This window comes from Haliotis rufescens, unplaced genomic scaffold (assembly GCF_023055435.1).
Source record: "Haliotis rufescens isolate VD_foot unplaced genomic scaffold, xgHalRufe1.0.p SCAF_18, whole genome shotgun sequence".
In the NCBI taxonomy this organism is placed as follows: Eukaryota; Metazoa; Mollusca; class Gastropoda; order Lepetellida; family Haliotidae; genus Haliotis; species Haliotis rufescens.
Genome location: NW_025963868.1, coordinates 31,866,980 through 31,888,763, shown reverse-complemented (window position 1 = coordinate 31,888,763; position 21,784 = coordinate 31,866,980). Strand labels below are relative to the sequence as shown.

Genomic DNA, 21,784 nt, shown 5'->3' with positions numbered 1-21,784 from the left:
ATGGTCTTCAAACGTTTTTGGCATGGGGGCGGCCTTGTTCGTCTCGAAACGTAGGTTGGTCTCGAAAAGTAAGTTGGTGATATTTATATAGGGCGTGGGCGCTTTGGAAAACAGGTGTTAAACCGTGGTATATTGTCACTTTCTATCTTTATTAGAACTATTAAAATGTCCATCAACACTTATGTCGCCGAAAGTACCCTTCTTTCTCGTCTATATTCATTGTAAAAAAGCTTTGAAAAATGGACTCCAAAAGTCTGTTGATGGCGGCCATGTTGGTCTCGAAAAGTAGGTTGGTGATAATTATATAGGGCACGGAGGGTTGGAAAACCAGGAACGGGAAGGTGCTAAGCCGGGGTATATTGTCCTTTTCTGTCCATTTTAGAACTATTAAGATGTCCAACTACACTTCTATCACCGAAAAGTCTGTTGATGGCAGCCATGTTGGTCTAGAAAAGTAGGTGGTCTCGAAAAGTAGGTTGGTGATATTTATATAGGGTGTGGGCGCTTTGGAAAACAGGTGTTAAACCGTGGTATATTGTCACTTTCTATCTTTTTTAGAACTATTAAGATGTCAATCTACACTTTTGTCACTGAAAGTACCCCCCTGTCTTGTCTATATTCATCGTTAAAAAGCTTTGAAAAATGGTCTCCAAAAATGTGTTGATGGTGGCCATGTTGGTCTAGAAAAGTAGGTTGGTCTCGAAAAGTAGGTTGGTTTTATTTATAGAGGGCGTTGGCGCTTTGGAAAACAGGTGTAAAACCATGGTATATTGTCACTTTCTATCTTTTTTAGAACTATTAAGATGTCAATCTACACTTTTGTCACTGAAAGTACCCCTCTGTCTCGTCTATATTCATCGTTAAAAAGCTTTGAAAAATGGTCTCAACCGTCTGTTGATGGCAGCCATTTTGGTCGTGAAAAGTAGGTGGTCTCGAAATCTAGGTCGGTGACATTTATATAGGGCACGAAGGGTTTGAAAAACAGGAACGGGAAGGTGCTAAACCGGGGTATATTGTCCTTTTCTGTCCATTTTAGAACTATTCAGATGTCCAACTACACTTTTATCGCCGAAAGTACCCTTCTGTCTCGACTAAATTCATTGTTAAAAAGCTTTGAAAAAATGTTCTCAAACGTCTGTTGATGGTGGCCATGTTTGTTTCGAAAAGTAGGTGGTCTCGAAAAGTAGGTTGGTGATATTTATATAGGGCGTTGGCGCTTTGGAAAAACAGGTGTTAAACCGTGGTACATTGTCTTTTTCTGTCCATTTCAGAACTATTAAGATGTCCAACTACACTTCTATCACCGAAAGTACCCCTCTGTCTCGTCTAAATTCATTGTTAAAAAGCTTGATAAATGTTCTCAAAAGTCTGTTGATGGCAGCCATGTTGGTCTCGAAAAGTAGGTTGTTCTCGAAATGTAGGTTGGTGATAATTATATAGGGCACGAAGGGTTGGAAAACCAGGAACGGGAAGGTGCTAAGCCGGGGTATTTTGTTCTTTTCTGTCCATTTTAGAACTATTAAGATGTCCAACTACACTTCTATCACCGAAAAGTCTGTTGATGGCAGCCATGTTGGTCTCGAAAAGTAGGTTGTTCTCGAAATGTAGGTTGGTGATAATTATATAGGGCACGGAGGGTTGGAAAACCAGGAACGGGAAGGTGCTAAGCCGGGGTATTTTGTTCTTTTCTGTCCATTTTAGAACTATTAAGATGTCCAACTACACTTCTATCACCGAAAAGTCTGTTGATGGCAGCCATGTTGGTCTCGAAACGTAGGTGGTCTCGAAAAGTAGGTTGGTGATATATAGGGCGTGTGTGCTTGGAAAACAGGTGTTAAACCGTGGTATATTGTCACTTTCTATCTTTTTCAGAACCATTAAGATGTCCATCTACACGTTTGTCGCTGGAAGTATCCTTCTGTCTCGTCTAAATTCATTGTGAAAAAGCTTTGAAAAATGGTCTCCAAAAGTCTGTTGATGGCGGCCATGTTGGTCTCGAAAAGTAGGTTGGTGATATTTATATAGGGCGTGGGCGCTTTGGAAAACAGGTGTTAAACCGTGGTAAATTGTCACTTTCTATCTTTTTTAGAACTATTAACATGCCCAACTACACTTTTGCCGCTGAAAGTACCCTTCTGTCTCATCTAAATTCATTGTTAAAAGGCTTTGAAAAGGGCAATATTCCTATCGGGCGCAATACAATAGAAAATAACTATATTCCTATCAGGCGGAATCAATGCATATAATGGCAGTCCTGGGGGTTACCCAATCAGAAATCTCTCAGCCAATAGAAGCAAGGAGCTACACTTCTTTAAAGGTAATACTCTTTCTTATGACGGACTACTTAAAAGATACATAAACCCGTGACCTCTTAAGCTGTGTTTCTGCGATCTGTTCTAGAATAAAAAAAACTGTTTGTTCAGCTGTAATACACCATTTTTCAGCCATATGTGACTCTTGGGGTAATTGTCCAATTTATCTCAATGTTCAATGTCGATGTGAGTTATATACAGACTCAAATGTCAAAGATTTAAGACTCATATCTACAAATTAATTAATTAAAACTGATTTAACCTGTTGTTCCTTAACAGTCTAGGGAATGCATGATATTTTGGAGTCTTTGACTTAAGTCCTATGTACGTGGGGTGGCAGCTATGTTAGATTCATGATTGAAAGTATGTTTGGAACTAGAATTCTCATGCAGTCTGGAGTGTCTGAATGCATGGTTAACGACATTTAAAGCACGGAGCCGTGAGCCTCGGAGCTGGAGGATTGTTGGAGGGTGTTGTCGGTGTGTTATTTCTAATGACCACCACGATCACGAAACGGGTTGTCGGGTATTTGTTTCATCATATTTCCACGATTGGAATATTGCTCTACGACATAATTTATTCTTTAATGGCGTATTTATTCAGCCTCCTTAGGTGTTTTTGGAAGTGGTGTGAAAATGACTTCTGAAAGCCTAAATAGCGTCACATACAGACCCTGACAAAAGAATATACGTACATATGTAAAATTAGCTCCTTTTTATTATGTTTATATTAATAACAAATTTAGTAAAATACATATTTTATATATTTAATTATAGCAGCATATAGTAACCAATACGATTATGTCGTGGGCGAATGGGGGCTCGGGTGGCCCAGTCGTCTTAGGCGCCGCGATTCGCTGTGCAGAGTTGCGGCCCTTGGGCACGCCAGAAAACTATGATTATAAGATTACAATTTGTACCAGGAAATATGATTATAAGATTACAATTTGTACCAGGAAATAGGTGAAAAACAATTGCCTTAACTTCTACACACAAAATAATGATTACAGGACAAGTTGGGTGTGGTTAAAATATTGTGTTTTGAAAGAAAGTCGGACCCTCCTATCAGAATTGTTTCTCTTTACAGCAGGGTGAAAAATGTGTACGTTGACATTTCTTAAATTTTCTTTTAGTGGTTGTTTACGATATTGGGAAATAATGTACTATCTTAGATAAGAATGAAATAACAAACACGTCCTCAATGTGTAACTTGACATAAAATTGCGAAACAATATACATACTTCTCAGCCTCTAAATATACAGATTAAAATTCTCATATATATATATGTGTGTGTGTGTGTGTGTGTGTGTGTGTGTGTGCGTGTGCGTGTGCGTGTGCGTGTGTGTGTGTGTGTGTGTGTGAATTCCTCACCAAACTAATTGGGAACAATAGAGACTTCCTGTACCCTCCAAAATCGAAGACATTACGTACAGATTGATTTACTACATATAGATATTAAATTATTATCTCCACTGTGTAACCAGCATAGGTTACTGGAGACCTATTCTAGCTGGGGACCTATTCTAACCCAGAATCCCCACGGTGTGACCAGCATAGGTTCCCTGGGACCTATTCGAACCACGAATCCCACTCTACGACCAGCAGAGGTTGATGGGGACCTATTCAAACCCGGAATCCCTACTGTGTGACCGGCATATGTTACTGGGGACCTATTCTAACCCGGAATCCCCCCTGTGTGACCAGCATATGTTACTGGGGACCTATTCTAGCTGGGGACCTTTTCGAAATCGGAATCCCAAATGTGTTGCCAGCAGAGGCTGCTTGGGACGTTTTCGAACGCGGATTACCCACTGAAGGACCAGCATAGGTTACTGGGGATCTATTCTAGCTGGGGACCTATTCAAATCAAGAATTCCCACTGCTTGACCAGCATAGGTTACTGGAGATTTATTCTAACCAAGAATACCCACTGTGTGACCAGAATAGGTTCATGGGGACCTATTCAAACCCGGAATCCCTATTGTGTGACCAGCATAGGTTACTGGGGACCTTTTCTAACCCAGAATCCCAACTGTGTGGCCATCATAGGTTCCTGGGGACCTATTCAAACCCGGAATCCCTACAGTGTGACCAGCATAGATTACTGGGGACCTATTCTAGCTTTGGAACCTCTTCGAACCCGGAATCCCAAATGTGTGACCAGCACATGTTTGCTGGGGACCTATTCGAACCCAGATCCCAACTGTGTGACCAACATAGGTTACTAGGGACCTTTTCTAGCTGGGAACCTATTCAAACCTGGAATCCCAACTGTGTGACCAGCATAGGACCAATTTGAACACGGAATCCCCACTGTGAGGCCAGCATAGATTGCTGGGGACCTATTCGAACCCGGAATCCCCACTGTGTGAGCAGCATAGGTTACTGGGGATCTATTCTACCTGGGGACCTATTCAAATCAAGAATTCCCACTGTGTGACCAGCATAGGACCAATTTGAACACGGAATCCCCACTGTGAGGCCAGCATAGATTGCTGGGGACCTATTCGAACCCGGAATCCCCACTGTGTGAGCAGCATAGGTTGCTAGGGATCTATTCTAACCCAGAATCTTCACTGTGTGATCAGCATAGGTTACCCGAGACCTACTCGATCCCGGAATCCCCAATTTGTGATTAACAGATCTGCGATACCATGTCGCTATGGGTAACAAACACATAGAGGTTATCACGCGAGTGTGTTTGGGGATGGTAAATATCCTGTATTAGGAATAAACATTGTATTTAGCGAGCCTTGGCGAGCTAAATACATAGTGTTTATTCCTAATACAGGATATTTACCACCTCCAAACACACAAGCGTGATAACCTCTTTATCATATAATGTCATTCTTTAATTCTGTACTTTAAAATCGCTTTCCCTCTCTCACAAACATTACCGAAACATTGCGAGTTTTCCTGGAATGCGCGCATTAATATTTATTACGTCAGAGGGTAAGTGATGTGTCAGTCGGACAGTGACAGTAGCCAATATAGTTCCAACTGAAATCTATTTCTTATGCAATGGCGAAGCAACATAAACGCAAAACAACAATTGTTTTTAATTGCCTTTCGCGGCAATCCATCGGTCTGTCCGCTAGAGTAACTGCCCTTTGTCAAAGGGAAGCTACTCTAACCCTAGTCTATGATACGTCACGGCCACGGTCAGACGTTGTTGACACTGATTTTCAGTATATTAGACTGTGCTTTTGATAATGATATAGCAATTATCCCTGTAGTTTATCCATATTCCCGATGGTTAATTCTGACTCGATCGCTGAATGACGAGGGCGACGCCATGTTTGTTTATGAACAGTGAAAGTAGTCCCTACTTGACCTTTGATATTTGCATCTCTATCCGCATATGACCCCAACGGATATCGTTTTTATCCGTTGGCTTTATCCTGCCGAGAAACCTACCCATTATATGATAAAATAACTTACATGAAAGGTACGCATTAGCTGATCCTATCTTATAATGTTGTAATCCCACGCCAAGTTTCTAGGCAAATAAGTTCAAAGATAATATGAACTCCCTCGTACCCAATTTTCTGCCGTGGAACAAAGCAGCTACCTCATCAAGTTCGTTTCAAGTTGTAATGCCCTGCTAGACCTGTTGTTACTCGGCGTTAAATGAACGACATGAGTTTGAACACCTGGGCATTTATCCTATGTTCCCAACACGATACCTATCATTCATCATGGCGTCAAATATGTCCATCATATTCCTCACTATGTGATACAGACGCTGACTTAACATTGTTGGTTGATGTCAGTAAAAACACTGTGTTTATAATGCATGCATACTCATGTTAAAGTTATGGGATGAGACGAGAGTTGAACCATTTATATATTGATGGACAGCAAACGTAATTCATAATTAACGTACCGATTTTATTAGTTTCAACAAAATCAGTAATGGTACTCTCGTGTCACTGAATTTCCTGATTCTTTGATCACTTGATTATCTGGTTCGTTTACAGGCTGTCGCAACATGGCTTGAGTACCGCTGTGCTGAGTCAGTCAAGAAAAACTCACTTTTTTATGCAAATTATATGAATGGCGAGTGCTACCGTTAGGGTAGAGATATGCTTACCCTTTTCGCGAACACCTAGTGTCATCACTGATTTTCAGTGGTCCATGTATATAACTTCCACAGTTATTTGTCCTTTACGCCAAGTGGAATCTGTTTCGGTAGAAAATCTAGGCTGATTATTCTGTTTCATTGACAATGTATATAATATATTTATATTATTTTTTTTAATGACAACTATTTGTTCAAATCTACAAAAGAATGTGTTTCAGAATTTAAACCTAAAAAAATATCTCTCACTGGTGTCCTGTAAATAGTTTAATCTGCAAATGGATCAGATGAGCAAAATTAAATTAATGTTCTGTCACTGCTTCATGTGCTCCAATGATCAAGGGTGTCATCACAACGTGTCAGCTTCATGTGGCTGGAAACCCGAAATGGCAATTGCCACATTGGTGAAAGCTGACGGATCGGATATGGTGCTGACGAACCCAGAAACTCAATCAGGATAAATGTTGGATTCGAACCCAGGTTTCTGGTATGACCAAGGTACGCAACCCTGCACAGAAAATTGCGTTAGACTCCTATAGTGTATGTAATCGCACACATGCACTTCGGCACAAAATCACGCACACGTGAATGCGCGCACACATACAAACCTTTATCAAACTATCGCTGTATTGATTAAGTGAAGGCATAATGAATAACATACATATATCTAAGTAACTTCGCTAAGCTGGCAAAAAATAGTTCAAACCTAGCACACAGCACCACACCAACAAATCAAACCATTACCGTGTTTATAGAAGGTATGCATAGTGTATACCTCACATACCTCACACATATCCAACTCACTTCGCTATTGCTAGCAAATGAAACATTTGCTATGTTGATGAGAGATGAAATATTGTATAACTTACTTATATCCAACTCCCTTCACCACACTAACAAATCAAACCATTGCTATGTTGATGTAAAGGTTATGAATCTTGTATACCTCACATATATCTAACTCACTTCGCTATTGCTAGCAAATGATGCTATGTTAATGGGAGGCATGAATATTGTATAACTTACATACACCAAACTCCCTTCACCATCCCAACAAATCAAACCATTGCTATGTTGATGTAGCGGTTATGAATTATGTATACTTCACATATAACTCGCATAACATACGTCACATGGCAGATAAATGCATTTCCAAATAGGGGTTATTTATTGGATCATCATTGTCGTCCAGCTCAAACTCTCGACTGAATATCTGTGCTTGACATTGGTGACAGAATATATGGATCTCAAATGAACATAAATTCATGACACGTTATTTTGTAGGATGCTAATCAAATGATGGATGAACCACTGAGGGCTGAGTGCATGTTTACACTTACAACACATCTACATTGCAAGACGACCATGTCTTACAACCAGTGCCAAGCACTTTTTTTACCAGTTGACAGAAAACTAGCTGGAATATTATTGTTTACACTGGAACACTTTCATCGATCCATACACTTTGTAAATATTGGACAGCTGCAATCAGAAACAAATACCACAATCAGTCTGATGCGCTTATCTATGGTAATTGTGAAGATTTAGTTGATATAAATTTACAACATAGGCACCGCGCCACATGGGTTACCTTTATCCCGCCCTGCCCTGCCCTGCCCTGCCCTGCCCTGCCCTGCCCTGCCCTGCCCTGCCCTGCCCTGCCCTGTCCTGCCCTGCCCTGCCCTGCCAGTTGAAGTAGTAGTAGTGGTAGTAGAGGTAGTAGTTGTAATAGTAGTAGTGGAACTTGTCGACGTAGTAGACGTAGAAGTAAACGTAAACGTAGTAGGCGAAGAAGACGTAGACGTAGACGTAGACGTAGTAGTAGAAGGAGTGGAAGTAGTAGTAGTAATGATTATGACAGGATCAAGTGCAATAAATGATTATTTACGGTCCAAAACTTTCAGTCTTTATCTTTTCAGCAAGTAAATATGTCTGCTCCGGAGCTCTCACTCCGTATTTGCAGTTTGTGGACTTGTAGTATTCATGATCATGCATACACTCATTCAGTATGTATTCCTGACTGCAACAGAGTGACAAAGTACCAATTCATAATGTAACCGACGTTTTCTAAAGAACCGACTGTGTTGTTTTCTCTGAAAGAAGAAGAGACTCTTTCTTCAATACCACACATGTTTGTCACATCATCCAGCATAACAAGCAAACAGTTTCTTTTCAATATTCTCTGATGCAAATGTGTGTTTTTTAAAAAACAAAAAAACATCTCAGGCCTACCCTACAATATCAAATGGTAAGCCCCGTATGCCTTGGGCCCCCTTTGTTATCCTCGCACATGTTTGTGTACGTAGTCTTAAAGTGATGATGACATACTCCTGCAGCTTTTAGGTATTTGTAAAAACTTAACTCTCATCATATGTCAAAAATGCAAGAATAAAATGGCATCGAAAGATCGAATTGAAAATGTGTGAGCTTAACGTCTATCTGCATAAGTGTCTCAATGCACAAATACTGTTTCTTTTAGTTTCCTTCTATCAATAGCTAATCACATTATTGCTTTATCAACATGAACTTTTCAGAACCTGTTTTCAGATGTGTCGAAAGTTTGGATAAATGGATCTCTCCGACACAACAGTGTTCAACTTATATCAATATGCATTAAATACATGTTCAGACCCCCATAAACGTATAGTCACACAATACCTGTAAATAGCTTTATGGGGAAGCACAAAATCATTAAAGAAGCCATCGCGGCTTGTAGATCTGAAGTGACATAATACCTAATGACGTCACAATCTTATATCATTTCTCTCTTTTTTGCACCCGGCACCAGAATAATAACTACCGGTAAATACGTATGTGTAGAAACCTAGTAACGCGTTATGTACACGTTTAGGTGAGCAACGTTCTGGGATTGAGCAGCGCTTAAAAAGAACTCTCGATGACTACCTTTGATGAGGATGAATCTGACATTCGAACTCGCGATCATGTCGAACATTACCTTTAAATGCCACATGCACATCAGATTGTGTTTTCATTACAGTGCTGTTTGTCTCAAATCCTAGAATGTTATAGGTTAACGGATGCTTGTCATAATAAATGTAATAATAAGATTAACGGGTGCTAAGTTGATGTCTGGTCACAATACGTGTTATTGACTTTTTTCACACTTCGCTACTTCCGGTTTGAAAGCGAGGCTTGCAGAGCAGAAGGTTAAGGCTGAATGGCACTTGATACACATGGAAAAGTCAACAAGGCACCCAGATTGGACAAACGACGACAATTCAAACATCCCGGTACTATCACGCAACATCTATCGTACCTTTTGAGCATTGTTTTCACACCATTTACTCAAACTATATATTTATGTGTTTTAGTCAAAGTGTGAGTTTGCATAGCTCTGCGAGTTGTATTTGAAGTCGAGTAGTAAATATTGACCTTTTGACAATATATACAGTGATGTCAAAAACATATCATACAATCATAAACACATTAGAATTTTGCATTAGTTGTGTATTTTGATTTTGTAAATCGTAATGGACTCAAATATATTCCAATAAAATATTAGACCTATAGATCAACGAGTGCTGCTGTGATTGTTAACTTAATTGTCAATGTTGACAGATTAGATCGTATGAGGTGTATAATAAAGGTTGTGAAAATATTTAAAGTAAAGTACAGTTTGATACGCAATTTTGTAAACAATATTTAAGAAAAACAAACAAATAAGAAACCCAACTAATTAATAGCCAGTAAATCTACATGTAATCCCTATGTAATGTACAGAAACAGATAACTCTTTAACAGTCTGTATTCAGATATTTCAAATTCATAAATTGGGATAGAGATTACTATAAACTGAATTATGTTTTATGAATTTAGGTATCTCATGAGTATCGTAATCATAATTCATTTATTCCGTCTGGTTTTATTTACTCAAACATGTTTTGAAACTTTTAAAACATAATAATTTATCTTGTGCAAGCAACTGCCATGTAATGCGTCATTTATTATTAATCATATTAATTTAGGTATTAGATGATAGTTGTGCTTACTGTATTAAGTATATTTTAATCACGTCAAGTGGGGAGATCATTTTGGTAATTTTGATATTTCAATCAAGACAAGAAATGTAAAAAAGGATAAATGCATGGAGAAAATTTGTTTTCCTTGTCCAATAACGATGATAGCATGAATTTGTCTCATCATGTGATCTGACAAAGTTAATATGTTCATGAGTGGCACGGTCAAAAGTCAAAATATCAACTTTAGTTAACCATAAGATGAGACAAACATTCCATTTGACAAAAAACAAATACAAGTCGTATTCATATTTTATTTTATTTGTGATCTTCATGACCTGACTCAGAAAACCATAGTGTCCATGAGGCAGAATGACTGTAGGTGTGACAAAACATGATATTTCAGCTGATTCTAATTATCTTCACTAATTATTTTACACTGGCGAAAGTATATTTCATGATTAAATACATAATACAAATATTAAAACCTGTTTTATTAAAACAAGAGTGAATTTCCGTGTGATATTGGCATAAAGAACTCTAGCACACACTCATTAAATTGATGTATCTGTTGTGTTTACACAGAATATACTGCTTGAGTTTTTCAGTTGAATTGATACCTTTAAGATTGTTCTAAAGTAGCATTTAATGTTATTCACTGTGACTCATTTTCCGAAACTTTCTCTATTTCAGAAGGATATTGTTTTCTGAAGAAGCAATATTTTGAGGGAAGGTGAATATGCATTGTTTATAAAAAAATGTTATAGAAGTAGAAAATATTATCACAATATTATTGGATTATTCATTTCAGGCTTTGAGTCCAGAGACTCAACACAATCAATATCTATAAGTCTACAGAGTCCACTCTGTTTATTTCCTTTGTTCATGGAGAAGATATATGCTGAAACTGAAACCATCTCCGGTGATGGATATCTGGTCACAATGTACTTCCTGTCACATTTCTCTTAAATAGGATGAGGAAGTGAAAGGCCATATTCACCCACTCAACAGATGCGATTCCTGTCACATTTCACTTAAATAGGACGAAGAAGTGAAAAGCCTTATTCACTCACTCAACAGATGTGCTTCCTGTCACATTTCGCTTAAATTCGACGAGGAAGTGATAAGCCTTATTCACTCACTCAACAGATGTGCTTCCTGTCACATTTCACTGAAATAAGACGAGGAAGTGAAAAGCATTATTCACTCACTCAACAGATGTGCTTCCTGTCACATTTTGCTTAAATTGGACGAGGAAGTGAAAAGCCATATTCACTAACTCCAACAGATGTGCTTCCTTACTTACTTACTTACTTTGGAGATTTAACGTGCGCTTTCCGACTGATGCGTATTTCGCACACGGGATGTGCTTCCTGTCACATTTCGTTTACATAGGACGAGGAAGTGAAAAGCCTTATTCACTCACTCCAACAGATGTGCTTCCTGTCACATTCCTGTCAACATGGCCAATATTTATCAGACTTCTGATGTTTGAAAAAAACTATTGTACCATTTGTTTACAAGCAAGAAAAGTATTTTCTCTTGAAATTCAATTTGATGCTCTTGACTGACAAAAACACCTGTACCATGTTAAGTTTTAATAAGTCTAACTGAAGTGGACGCTAAACGCGCTTATATTGTGAGAAACAAACATTTTGGTTCGTTTTTCCTTGTTAAATATGAGAAATCCAGATAAGTAAAATATGAGGAATCAAGATGATTTGAGATAGCTGCATATCAGGCATTCACTAATATCCGACCATAAGATAAATCAGAATTATTTGATTGAACCAACACACATTTAATATGCCTGGTCTAGACATATCAATTGATTCTAATCATTTGGTTCCCAGATTGTTATCATAAGAATAATAGTGATTCCCTAAATGTATTGTCAGGTTTTGGAAACGTAGAGAAATACGAATGTTTTGGGATGATATGTCAGATAGTTTCTCTCCGATCCACTTTGAGATTTTATTACTGACTGAACAGACTGTTGGAACATTATGAACGAGATGAAATTGTATTCCATTTTTGTGGAGACTGGTATGTTCATAGGTAACATAAAACAGCATTTACATGTTTGCTGGCAGATAATATTATCAGATTTTGGAAATACCTGAAGAAAACTAAGCAACATATTGCAGGGTAACGGATGCTGGTCACAATATGAGTTATAGGGTAACGGATGCTGGTCACAATATATGTTATAGGCTAACGGATGCTGGTCACAATATATGTTATAGGCTAACGGATGCTGGTCGTAATCTAGTTATAGGGTAACAAATGCTGCTCATAATATATGTTACAGGCTAACGGATGCTGGTCAGAATTTATGTTATAGGGTAACGGATTCTGGTCATAATATATGTTATAGGGTACCTGAGTCTGGTCACAAAATATGTTATAGGCTAACGGATGCTGGTCACAATATATGTTATAGGCTACGGATGCTGGTCTTAATATATGTTATAGGGTAACGGATGCTGGTCAGAATATATGTTATAGGGTAACGGATGCTGGTCATAATATATGTTATAGGCTAACGGATGCTGGTCACAATATATGTTATAGGGTAACGGATGCTGGTCAGAATTTATATTATAGGGTAACGGATGCTGGTCATATTATATGTTATAGGGGAACTGATGCCGGTCATAATATATGTTATAGGCTAACAGATGCTGGTCGTAATATATGTTATAGGGTAACGGATGCTGGTCATAATATATGTTATAGGGTACCTGAGTCTGGCCACAATGTATCTTATAGGCTAACGGATGCTGGTCACAATATATGTTATAGGCTACGGATGCTGGTCTTAATATATGTTATAGGGTAACGGATGCTGGTCACAATATATGTTATAGGCTAACGGATTCTGGTCATAATATATGTTATAGGGTAACGGATGCTGGTCACAATATGTGTTATTGGGTAACAGATGCTGGTCACAGTATATGTTATAGGTAATGGATGCTGGTCAGAATATATGTTATAGGGTAACGGATGCTGGTCACAATATGTGCTATAGGGTAACGGATGCTGGTCACAATATGTGCTATAGGGTAACGGATGCTGGTCACAATATTTATTATAGGGGAACTGATACTGGTCACAATATGTGTTTTAGGGTAACAGGTGCTGGTCATATAATATGTAATAGGGTGACGAGATATGTTGTGGGCTAATGGGCACAAAATTGTTCATAAGTCACCATATTTGTTGTAAGCTAGTGCCTGCTCATACCTGGATACAATATATTTACTTTGCTGGTTTACTGGTCAATATATATGTTGTAAGCTAACGTCTGTCACCATGTTTACTGAACAGTACATAGGTTGTAGGCCAGCGTCTGTCACCGTGTGTACTGATCAGTCTATAGGTTGTAGGCTAACGGCTGTCACCTTGTTTACTGATCGGTCTATAGGTTGTAGGCTAGCGTCTGTCACCTTATATATTGTTCAGTATATAGGGACTAGGCTAACGTCTGCCACCTTGTTAACTGATCAGTTTATAAGCTGCAGGCTAACGTCTGCCACCTTGTTTACTGATCAGTTTATAGGTTGTAGGCTAATGTCTGCCACCTTGTTTACTGATCAGTTTATAGGTTGTAGGCTAACGGCTGTCACCTTGTTTACTGATCGGTCTATAGGTTGTAGGCTAGCGTCTGTCACCTTGTATAGTGTTCAGTATATAGGGACTAGGCTAACGTCTGCCACCTTGTTTACTGATCAGTTTATAGGTTGTAGGCTAATGTCTGCCACCTTGTTTACTGATCAGTTTATAGGTTGTAGGCTAATGTCTGCCACCTTGTTTACTGATCGGTCTATAGGTTGTAGGCTAGCGTCTGTCACCTTGTATAGTGTTCAGTATATAGGGACTAGGCTGACGTCTGCCACCTTGTTTACTGATCAATATATAAGCTGCAGGCTGACGTCTGCCACCTTGTTTACTGATCAGTTTATAGGTTGTAGGCTAATGTCTGCCACCTTGTTTACTGATCAGTATTTAGGTTGTAGGCTAACGTACGTAAACGCAATTTTTGGAGTGCATACATTGCCCACTGCTCATGAAAATACAGGCGACATAATCACAATCATCATAATAAAGCTTTGACCAAAGCAGAATCAGCTGCACGTATACGACTATTCCGTAAGTATGTGTTTATGAATCACTATTAATTAGGGATGACACCAAGTGTTCGCCAAATGGTGAGCCTATCCTGCCCCCGCGGTGGCACCCGTCACAAACACATGCAAAGGCAAGTCAAATGTTCACTTTAACAAACCTGGGAACATTTGGAAATGCCCTCCATCGCGAAACAATAAAAACGTTGAAAGCAATACTAAGACCTTGAATGTTGTAACTCTTTTAGCAAGAATCGCATGTATAATTGTACCTCAAATATGAAATGTTGATGCCAAAGACTGCAGTTGCTGGAATATTGCTTGACATATATTGAAAAGATGAAGACTTCATTCTGTCGAGCCATACAGGATTGTTGAGAGAGTTTTTGTCACTCTGATTCTTTATGCATAGATCTAAACATAAAAACAGACGAGTCTGTCTCACTGGTCTCTATTATGGCTAGTTCAGGTTGGAAACCCAGAGGAGGGAACTGGCTAATAATTGACAATTAATGAACAATGTCATAGATATACCTGAAGGTTCAAGTAAACGGTTTTTATGAGGACGTTCAGCATTTCACATTCTGTTTTCTCTGTAAACTTCAGATGACATTTTCGTTGATGTTCCAGAATGTACTTTGCTGTATTGATCGCGCATGTGACATGTACAGCAGTAACGTTATCTGTCACATGACTTCCATATACATAAGTCAACAGGTCTACCTTGGTTGTGAATATCAGCAGTCGTGCAGTCGTACACAGCTGTGTGTGGTCGGTAGTTGGTGCATCTTCTGTGCAGACTTGAAGATGACTCCACTGTGTTCAGGGGTGTTTCGGGAGCTGTTCCTGGTATCAGCAGCTGTTCACTCAATCGTAGGACTGGTAACATCCAGCATCAAACAAAGTGACGTTCAAACAACAGGGAAGGAGACGGAGCGTTCTACTACTATCAGGAACATTGGCATCAAACTCTGCCAAGTAAGATGTGTTGAAACTGGCGGCTGTTTGAGATACGAATTCTGTTATGAAACGTTAACTTGTCGTCTACGACTTGGTGAATCGAAGCCAATTGAGAAGAATGAAGGATTTATTGTTCTTCAAAAGAATCATTCAGGTGTAAGTTGATTTTATCTGTAAATATGTTGACCCAATATTTAATGTCAGAATGTCGGTGATTGTACTTATTTTGTTTAATTTCATTCCAGACATTATTTCCTTATGTAATTACATCATATTGAAGAACAAGCATTAAGTACATAAAAATGTATTCTATATTGGTCTGCTAGGCTTCAACTCAATTTACGTCAGGTGAATTAAAAGTAATTTGCTGTGTTTTACGACGCATTCATATCACAAATCGAGGAAACCAGAAATGATCTTCACACATTGTACTGGGTCTTCAGCGAACAAACATTTTGACCACAACACTACCCAACCAGCCACTATATATATATATATATATATATATATATATATATATACGGAAAGATTATACCGACAGCCAATTAGTTGGGGTCGTTACAGAGGGGTTTCAAGTCCGAAACCAAGAAATTGTCGGATGTAGATCCTAAAAAATAGTATTACTATCCAACGGATTGGGATTTTTTAACTATTAAGAACCACACCCGAGTAAGGCATTTCAAAGTATCGATAAAACTTCATACAACCTTAGCGAGATTATTGGGTTTTGTGATAAAGTCCGGTGAACACGTGTTTATGTTACACGAGAAAAAGTAGGCGGCTACCTTACCCCTACATACCCTTAAAGATCAAACATTCCATAACCTGTACCTGTACAGCGACATTATCGAGTTTCAAATTGTTGGGAATTGATAAACTCCATTACTCGCTCACGTACCCGTTAGTAAAGCTATGTTGGACGATTGTGTCTACGTCAAAGACTATAACCCTATCCTGTACGTACCATTCCGATACAAAACTGTCCGAAGTATTAGTATCTATAAAAAAGGCGATGCGGGCAAGAGTGGCATTTCAAAGTGGACGGTCGTGGGTTAAACTACACTTTCGAAAGAGAAGCGCATAATGCTTCATCCATATCGTAGAAAGAGACGTTCTCGACTTCAGTTTGGTGAGGGCGTACCCGTTTATACGGACGATATTTTCAAGCGAGCGGAGGATTTGGGAACATACTCGGTGCCTTCGGGAGAATTGCGTTACCTATGATAAAATCGATAGGAAAGAGTATGCTCAGAAGTGGAGAAGAAATTATCTAATGTCGTTCAAAATGTGGTGGAGGACGTTGTAAGTCCGCGGACAGGATTTAAGAGAAGAGCTTGGGAATTTTTGTCAGAAGGCGTTCGATCCGTGAACGGGTCAATACATGCCCCGCCGGCTAAAATACGCAGACAGAGGAAGAGAAATAAACCCCGTAGACGATGATTCGTACCGAGGCTATAGAATGTGCAAAGTCTGAATTAGACTTATTTTCAGTATCGGGTGTTATGACAAGCATGACCGATGATCAATGGGTGCTATATACCCCGACAACCTCCACAATCGGGTCTGGACCCATACGATTTGATATCCTAAATCCCGTTAATAGTTATATCGATTTAGCGCAGTGTTATTTGCAAATTGTTGTCAAAGTAACTAAAAGTAATGGCGACAATACAAACCCAATAGCATCGGGACAAGATAATTATATACCTCCGGACCACGTCGCGCCTATATATAATTCCCTTCACAGTTTTTTCCGCGATGTAAAGGGTACAACTCGGTCACAATCAGCATGAGGTCACGCCCAATCTCGGTACTTACGCCTGCCGTATTTATCTCGAATCGCTTCTGTCCTTCGACGAATAATCTAAACAAGAATCATGTCAAGGATGGCATATGGACGAAGCCAAAAAATTTGATGATCTCATTATGGACAATGCTCGCAGCAACTCGGGGACGAAAAAACGGTGGCAATCAATAGTTCCCATGCGTGAAGTAGAATACGTGTCAAGACTTAATTGCGATATATGTTTACAACGTCGTTATCTCATAGACGATGTTGATATAAAACTAGAACTAATTGGTTCATCGGATCAGTTTTGGTTGATGTACGCCAATGATGGCACTACTTATAAAAGTGAGATCGTCAGAGCAGAATTTTACGTCAGAGAAGTGGAGGTTTCGCTACGAATAAGAGAACTACAAAGTAAAGCTTTACAGAAAGGGATAACTGCAAAATACCCTATTACGCGAGTCAAGACAACTGTTCACAATCTACCAACGGGTGTAAGAGATTGTCATAATCAAGCTATTGTCAATGGAGATCTCCCGAAACGTATGGTCATTGGTTTGGTGCAAAATAATGCGTATGCCAGTACATGCCTTTTGAACCGTTTCAAATTTGGTCATCAGAGTTTGACAAATCTAAACGTAAAATTGAATGGTCAAGAGGTACACGGTAAATCTATCCACGTAGATTACGGCGACGACTCGTCCAGATTGTACAAAACTTGCTTAGACCTGTTTCGTAATGGCGGTGGACTGTGGCGAAATGGATTACACGGTATAACACCCGAACCCGCGGTTTTTCGCTGTACATTATCGATTTTAGTAATGATCTAGGCGCGAATGAAGGACATCACTACCCTAAACAATCGGGCAAAGTAGGAATTGAACTGTACTTTTCACAACCGCTAGCTCACCCTTTGACCATGATTACCTATTTCGAAATGAATAACTGTATTGAAGTGGACGCGTACCGTAACGTTATGATGACGTAAAGATGTTGTACACCTCGTATATAGAGGCTTTCGTGCGAGGCGACTACGAGTACAAGGACATCTACAAACGCACATTACCTTGGGATTATTTACTACTTACGCATAAACGAGAGACTTTACCGGCAGCCTATATCGTGAACACTGCGCCAGCTTCGCATTCGGGATTACACTGGATTTGCTTCTACGTACCGAATAAGGATACCGAAGAATGTTTTGCTTCATTCGGTTTGAATAATTCGCTTATGTATGCTGAATTCAATAGTTTTAAATATCTATACGGTAGAGGCGTGTACAAATAGTCTAGTAGAAAGCTTCAATATTACGATAGCGTTGTTTGCGGTTACTATTGTCTGTATTTTCTATATTATCGGTGTCAACACAACTCGATGAGTCGCATTTTAAACAGTTTCACTGATTATTGTACAATAAACGATGATATCGTACACTCTTGGTATTGGATAAAAAGCGTTAAAAACGTATATGCTACTAATTTGATGTGTATTCGGATATTAAAGCGACGTCTGGCTTTAGGTTAAACAGCTGATAATAAGTATGACGTATTCGTACATTCAATGTAATTGGGTGTGAATAGCTCCTGTCAACTGGTCGGTCAGACGTATTCAGCGTCTGGGACCCGTAATAACCAATATCGGGTGACTTACCGGTTATCAACGCCGATGCGGTCAGCGCCAAATTCGCTCACGCATGGTGCCATAACTATTGTTTAGAAGTGTCAGTTTCAAATTGTTAGCACCTATCGAGGGTAACTGAAACGGTAACATATTTCATAATACAAAAACCTGCTTAAATACGACATTCGAAAGCTCAAGTATAGAAGACAGTATCTATCCACGACATATTATACGTAGTCTCGCCTCTTATAGAAGGTCTACACTTTCCAGTAACGTTAAACAATCCGAGTTCAGTCTTTATCAAAGGTAGCAATTGTAGCATTGTTCTCCATAATTCCAAAGTCATTGCTATTCCTTTAATGGTCGCCTTACCGGCCAGAAACATTCTCGGGTCCAAAACTGTACGGTTTTCAACTCGACATACGTTTAGTCTGGTCACTGTCGACAATTTGAACTGATTAACCGAACATGTTTCGCAACGGGTGTTCAGACTTTTATAGCCTCAGATCTGGGTAGATATGTTAATGTCTGGAAAATAGCATTAGAGGATTCGATCGTCGGATTATTAGTTGTCCTTGTGATCCATTCGGCTACTGAAGAACCGGTTACATCATAACTTATAATCAGAATACGTTTCTTTCCTTTAATGGTCAAATTTCTTCCCAACAATCCTCAGAAATCAGCCAATGAGAGGACAGCAATTAAAAAACTGGCATACTACTGACCTGTTCAGATTAAATCTTGACCCATCAGTATACTGTCCCAGTATTGTATTCTGAACCTCAGATGTTGTCTACACCAAGCTAGGCGTGGCTGACGGTGACGTATGATCAATCTTGGGCGTATCAACAACTTGCCTACGGTTTTGCCACTAACTGGGCTCAGTAACTGTCTGAGCTGTTAATGTGGCAGTTTGGCATCGATTCCATAGATGCACCAACCGAATACGGTTGTCTTGTGGACGTGACAACGTCAAGTGAAAATTAATGCATGTGTGGCAGGTACCACTGGTGGGTCAGGATACCCTCATCTTCTTACTTCATCACTATATCATAGTTATTCATAAACACATGTTCATGAACACATGTTCCTAAACACATGTTCATGAACACATGTTAATAAACAAATGTTCATAAACACATTATCATGCTTTACGCAGAGATTTCATATGAATATGGAACGGGTTTTGTCGCTTTTATTATTATTCAACTAGGAAAAAAAGACCGATGCTTCTCAAGAACTGACAGAGAAATTAATCGACTCAGTGTGTTATTTGTGAGGAGAAATTCGCGAACACACAGTTGACAGTTTGCTTCTGTTTAAAGGTACCCGCTGGTCCCTGCACAGACATGTCTTGCAGTCTCGGTTCTAGGTGTATAGAGAGTCGATCTGGTAAAGCTGTCTGTGTAAAAGGTAATAGCCTTCCAGTTATCTTTTTTTCTTTTTTTTCTTTTTTTTTGGGGGGGGGAGGGGGGGGGGGGGGGTACAAGTACTGTTTTACTTAAGGGTTTTAGGGCAAATACTTGTACGTCTAGAAAAAGAAACAATACCTCCCAAGAAATATTTCCAATGACCAATTAGAATGTTAGACTGTAAGATAACGGAACTATCTATTGAATTAACCTTGATTTCCAACTTTCTTAAGTTATATTTGAGATGCCAAAAATTATGTTGGGATATGACGAGACTGAGTAATTTATATGTTTATGTAAAGCAGTTTTTGAAAAAGCAATTATTTGTTCAATTCTTCATGAAATAAATGTGCTTTAGAATGTTAACATAAATAGTACCAGTACTTCTTCACTAGCTGTGGTGAAACAAATATCAATAAACTTATTTCCAGATAGGGAGAAGTTCTATCCTTCGAGCTCTCAACAGCAGAAACGAGATCAGAAGAGAAAATCTGGAGACAACATACTCCATGAAGCCTGCAGGGAGGGTGATGTTAGCCGAGTGCAATACATCTTAACTGAAGGTCATGTTGACCTCAACAGTAGAGAGAAGGAGCACCGGATGACACCATTGATGTTGGCAGCACGTTGGGGAGAAACAGAGGTGTTTGACTTAGTCATGAGTAAAGGAGGCAATGCTTCACTTGTGGATATAAATGGTGATAACATCCTACATTTGGCCTGTCTTGGAGGACATGTGGAGATGGTGAGGTACATCGCCTCACAGAAGATTGTGGACATCAACAGTAGAGGAGTATACGGGAGGACACCACTGATGTTTGCAGCAATTAAGGGTCATAGAGGCGTGTTTGACTTAGTCGTGAGTACTGGAGGCAATGCTTCACTTGTGGATACAAATGGTGATAACATCCTACATTTGGCCTGTCTTGGAGGACATGTGGAGATGGTGAAGTACATCCTCTCACAGAAGATAGTGGACATCAACTGTAGAGGAATGGTTGGGAGGACACCATTGATGATGGCCGCAGGGATGGGACATAAAAGAGTGTTTGACTTGCTTGTTAGTAAAGGAGGTGATGTGTCTGCAGTTGATGTTAATGGTGGCACGATCCTGCACATGCCCTGTTTCAGTGGCCACATTGAAATGGTGAAGCATATTCTTTCTCAAGATATTGTAGATATTCACGCCAAGGACAAGGATGGGGATACGGCAGCGATGATAGCAAAACGTGGAAAGCACATGAAAGTGTACGACCTCATTATTTCGCAGGGCTGATTTGGAAACAAGCTGATGTTATATACAAACTGGCAGTCACTATAATTAATACGATTATTTCTTTGTTGAAAGTATTTCTTTCAATCTAGAAACGCATTCAAGTAAATTACTCAACATCATTGACACTTATTTCAAGAAAACTGTTTGAACCTTCAGAAAAAGTACAGACTAATTATGACCACTCATAGACTAATACCATGCAACAACTTCAAAACAAACCAATACAA

At 39.2% G+C, this 21,784-nt stretch overlaps 1 protein-coding gene across 1 annotated transcript; it reads left to right on the top strand.

The window, feature by feature from the left end:
- The first annotated feature begins 392 nt into the window (after positions 1-392).
- LOC125381461 (probable palmitoyltransferase AKR2) lies at positions 393-21,557 on the top strand. The gene is made up of 4 exons (XM_048398013.1): positions 393-454; positions 1,515-1,586; positions 1,873-1,910; positions 20,713-21,557. The coding sequence occupies exons 1-4, from the start codon at positions 393-395 to the stop codon at positions 21,555-21,557; spliced, it is 1,017 nt and encodes a 338-aa protein (XP_048253970.1).
- Positions 21,558-21,784: the final 227 nt, after the last annotated feature.

Excerpts from the sequence above, each read along its gene's own strand:
- LOC125381461 (XM_048398013.1), top strand. The coding sequence starts at position 393 with ATGTCCAACTACACTTCTATCACCGAAAAGTCTGTTGATGGCAGCCAT. Across the intron at positions 1,587-1,872 it reads AGCCATGTTGGTCTCGAAAA|AACCATTAAGATGTCCATCT; the intron begins GTAGGTTGTTCT and ends TATCTTTTTCAG. Across the intron at positions 1,911-20,712 it reads CTACACGTTTGTCGCTGGAA|ATAGGGAGAAGTTCTATCCT; the intron begins GTATCCTTCTGT and ends ACTTATTTCCAG.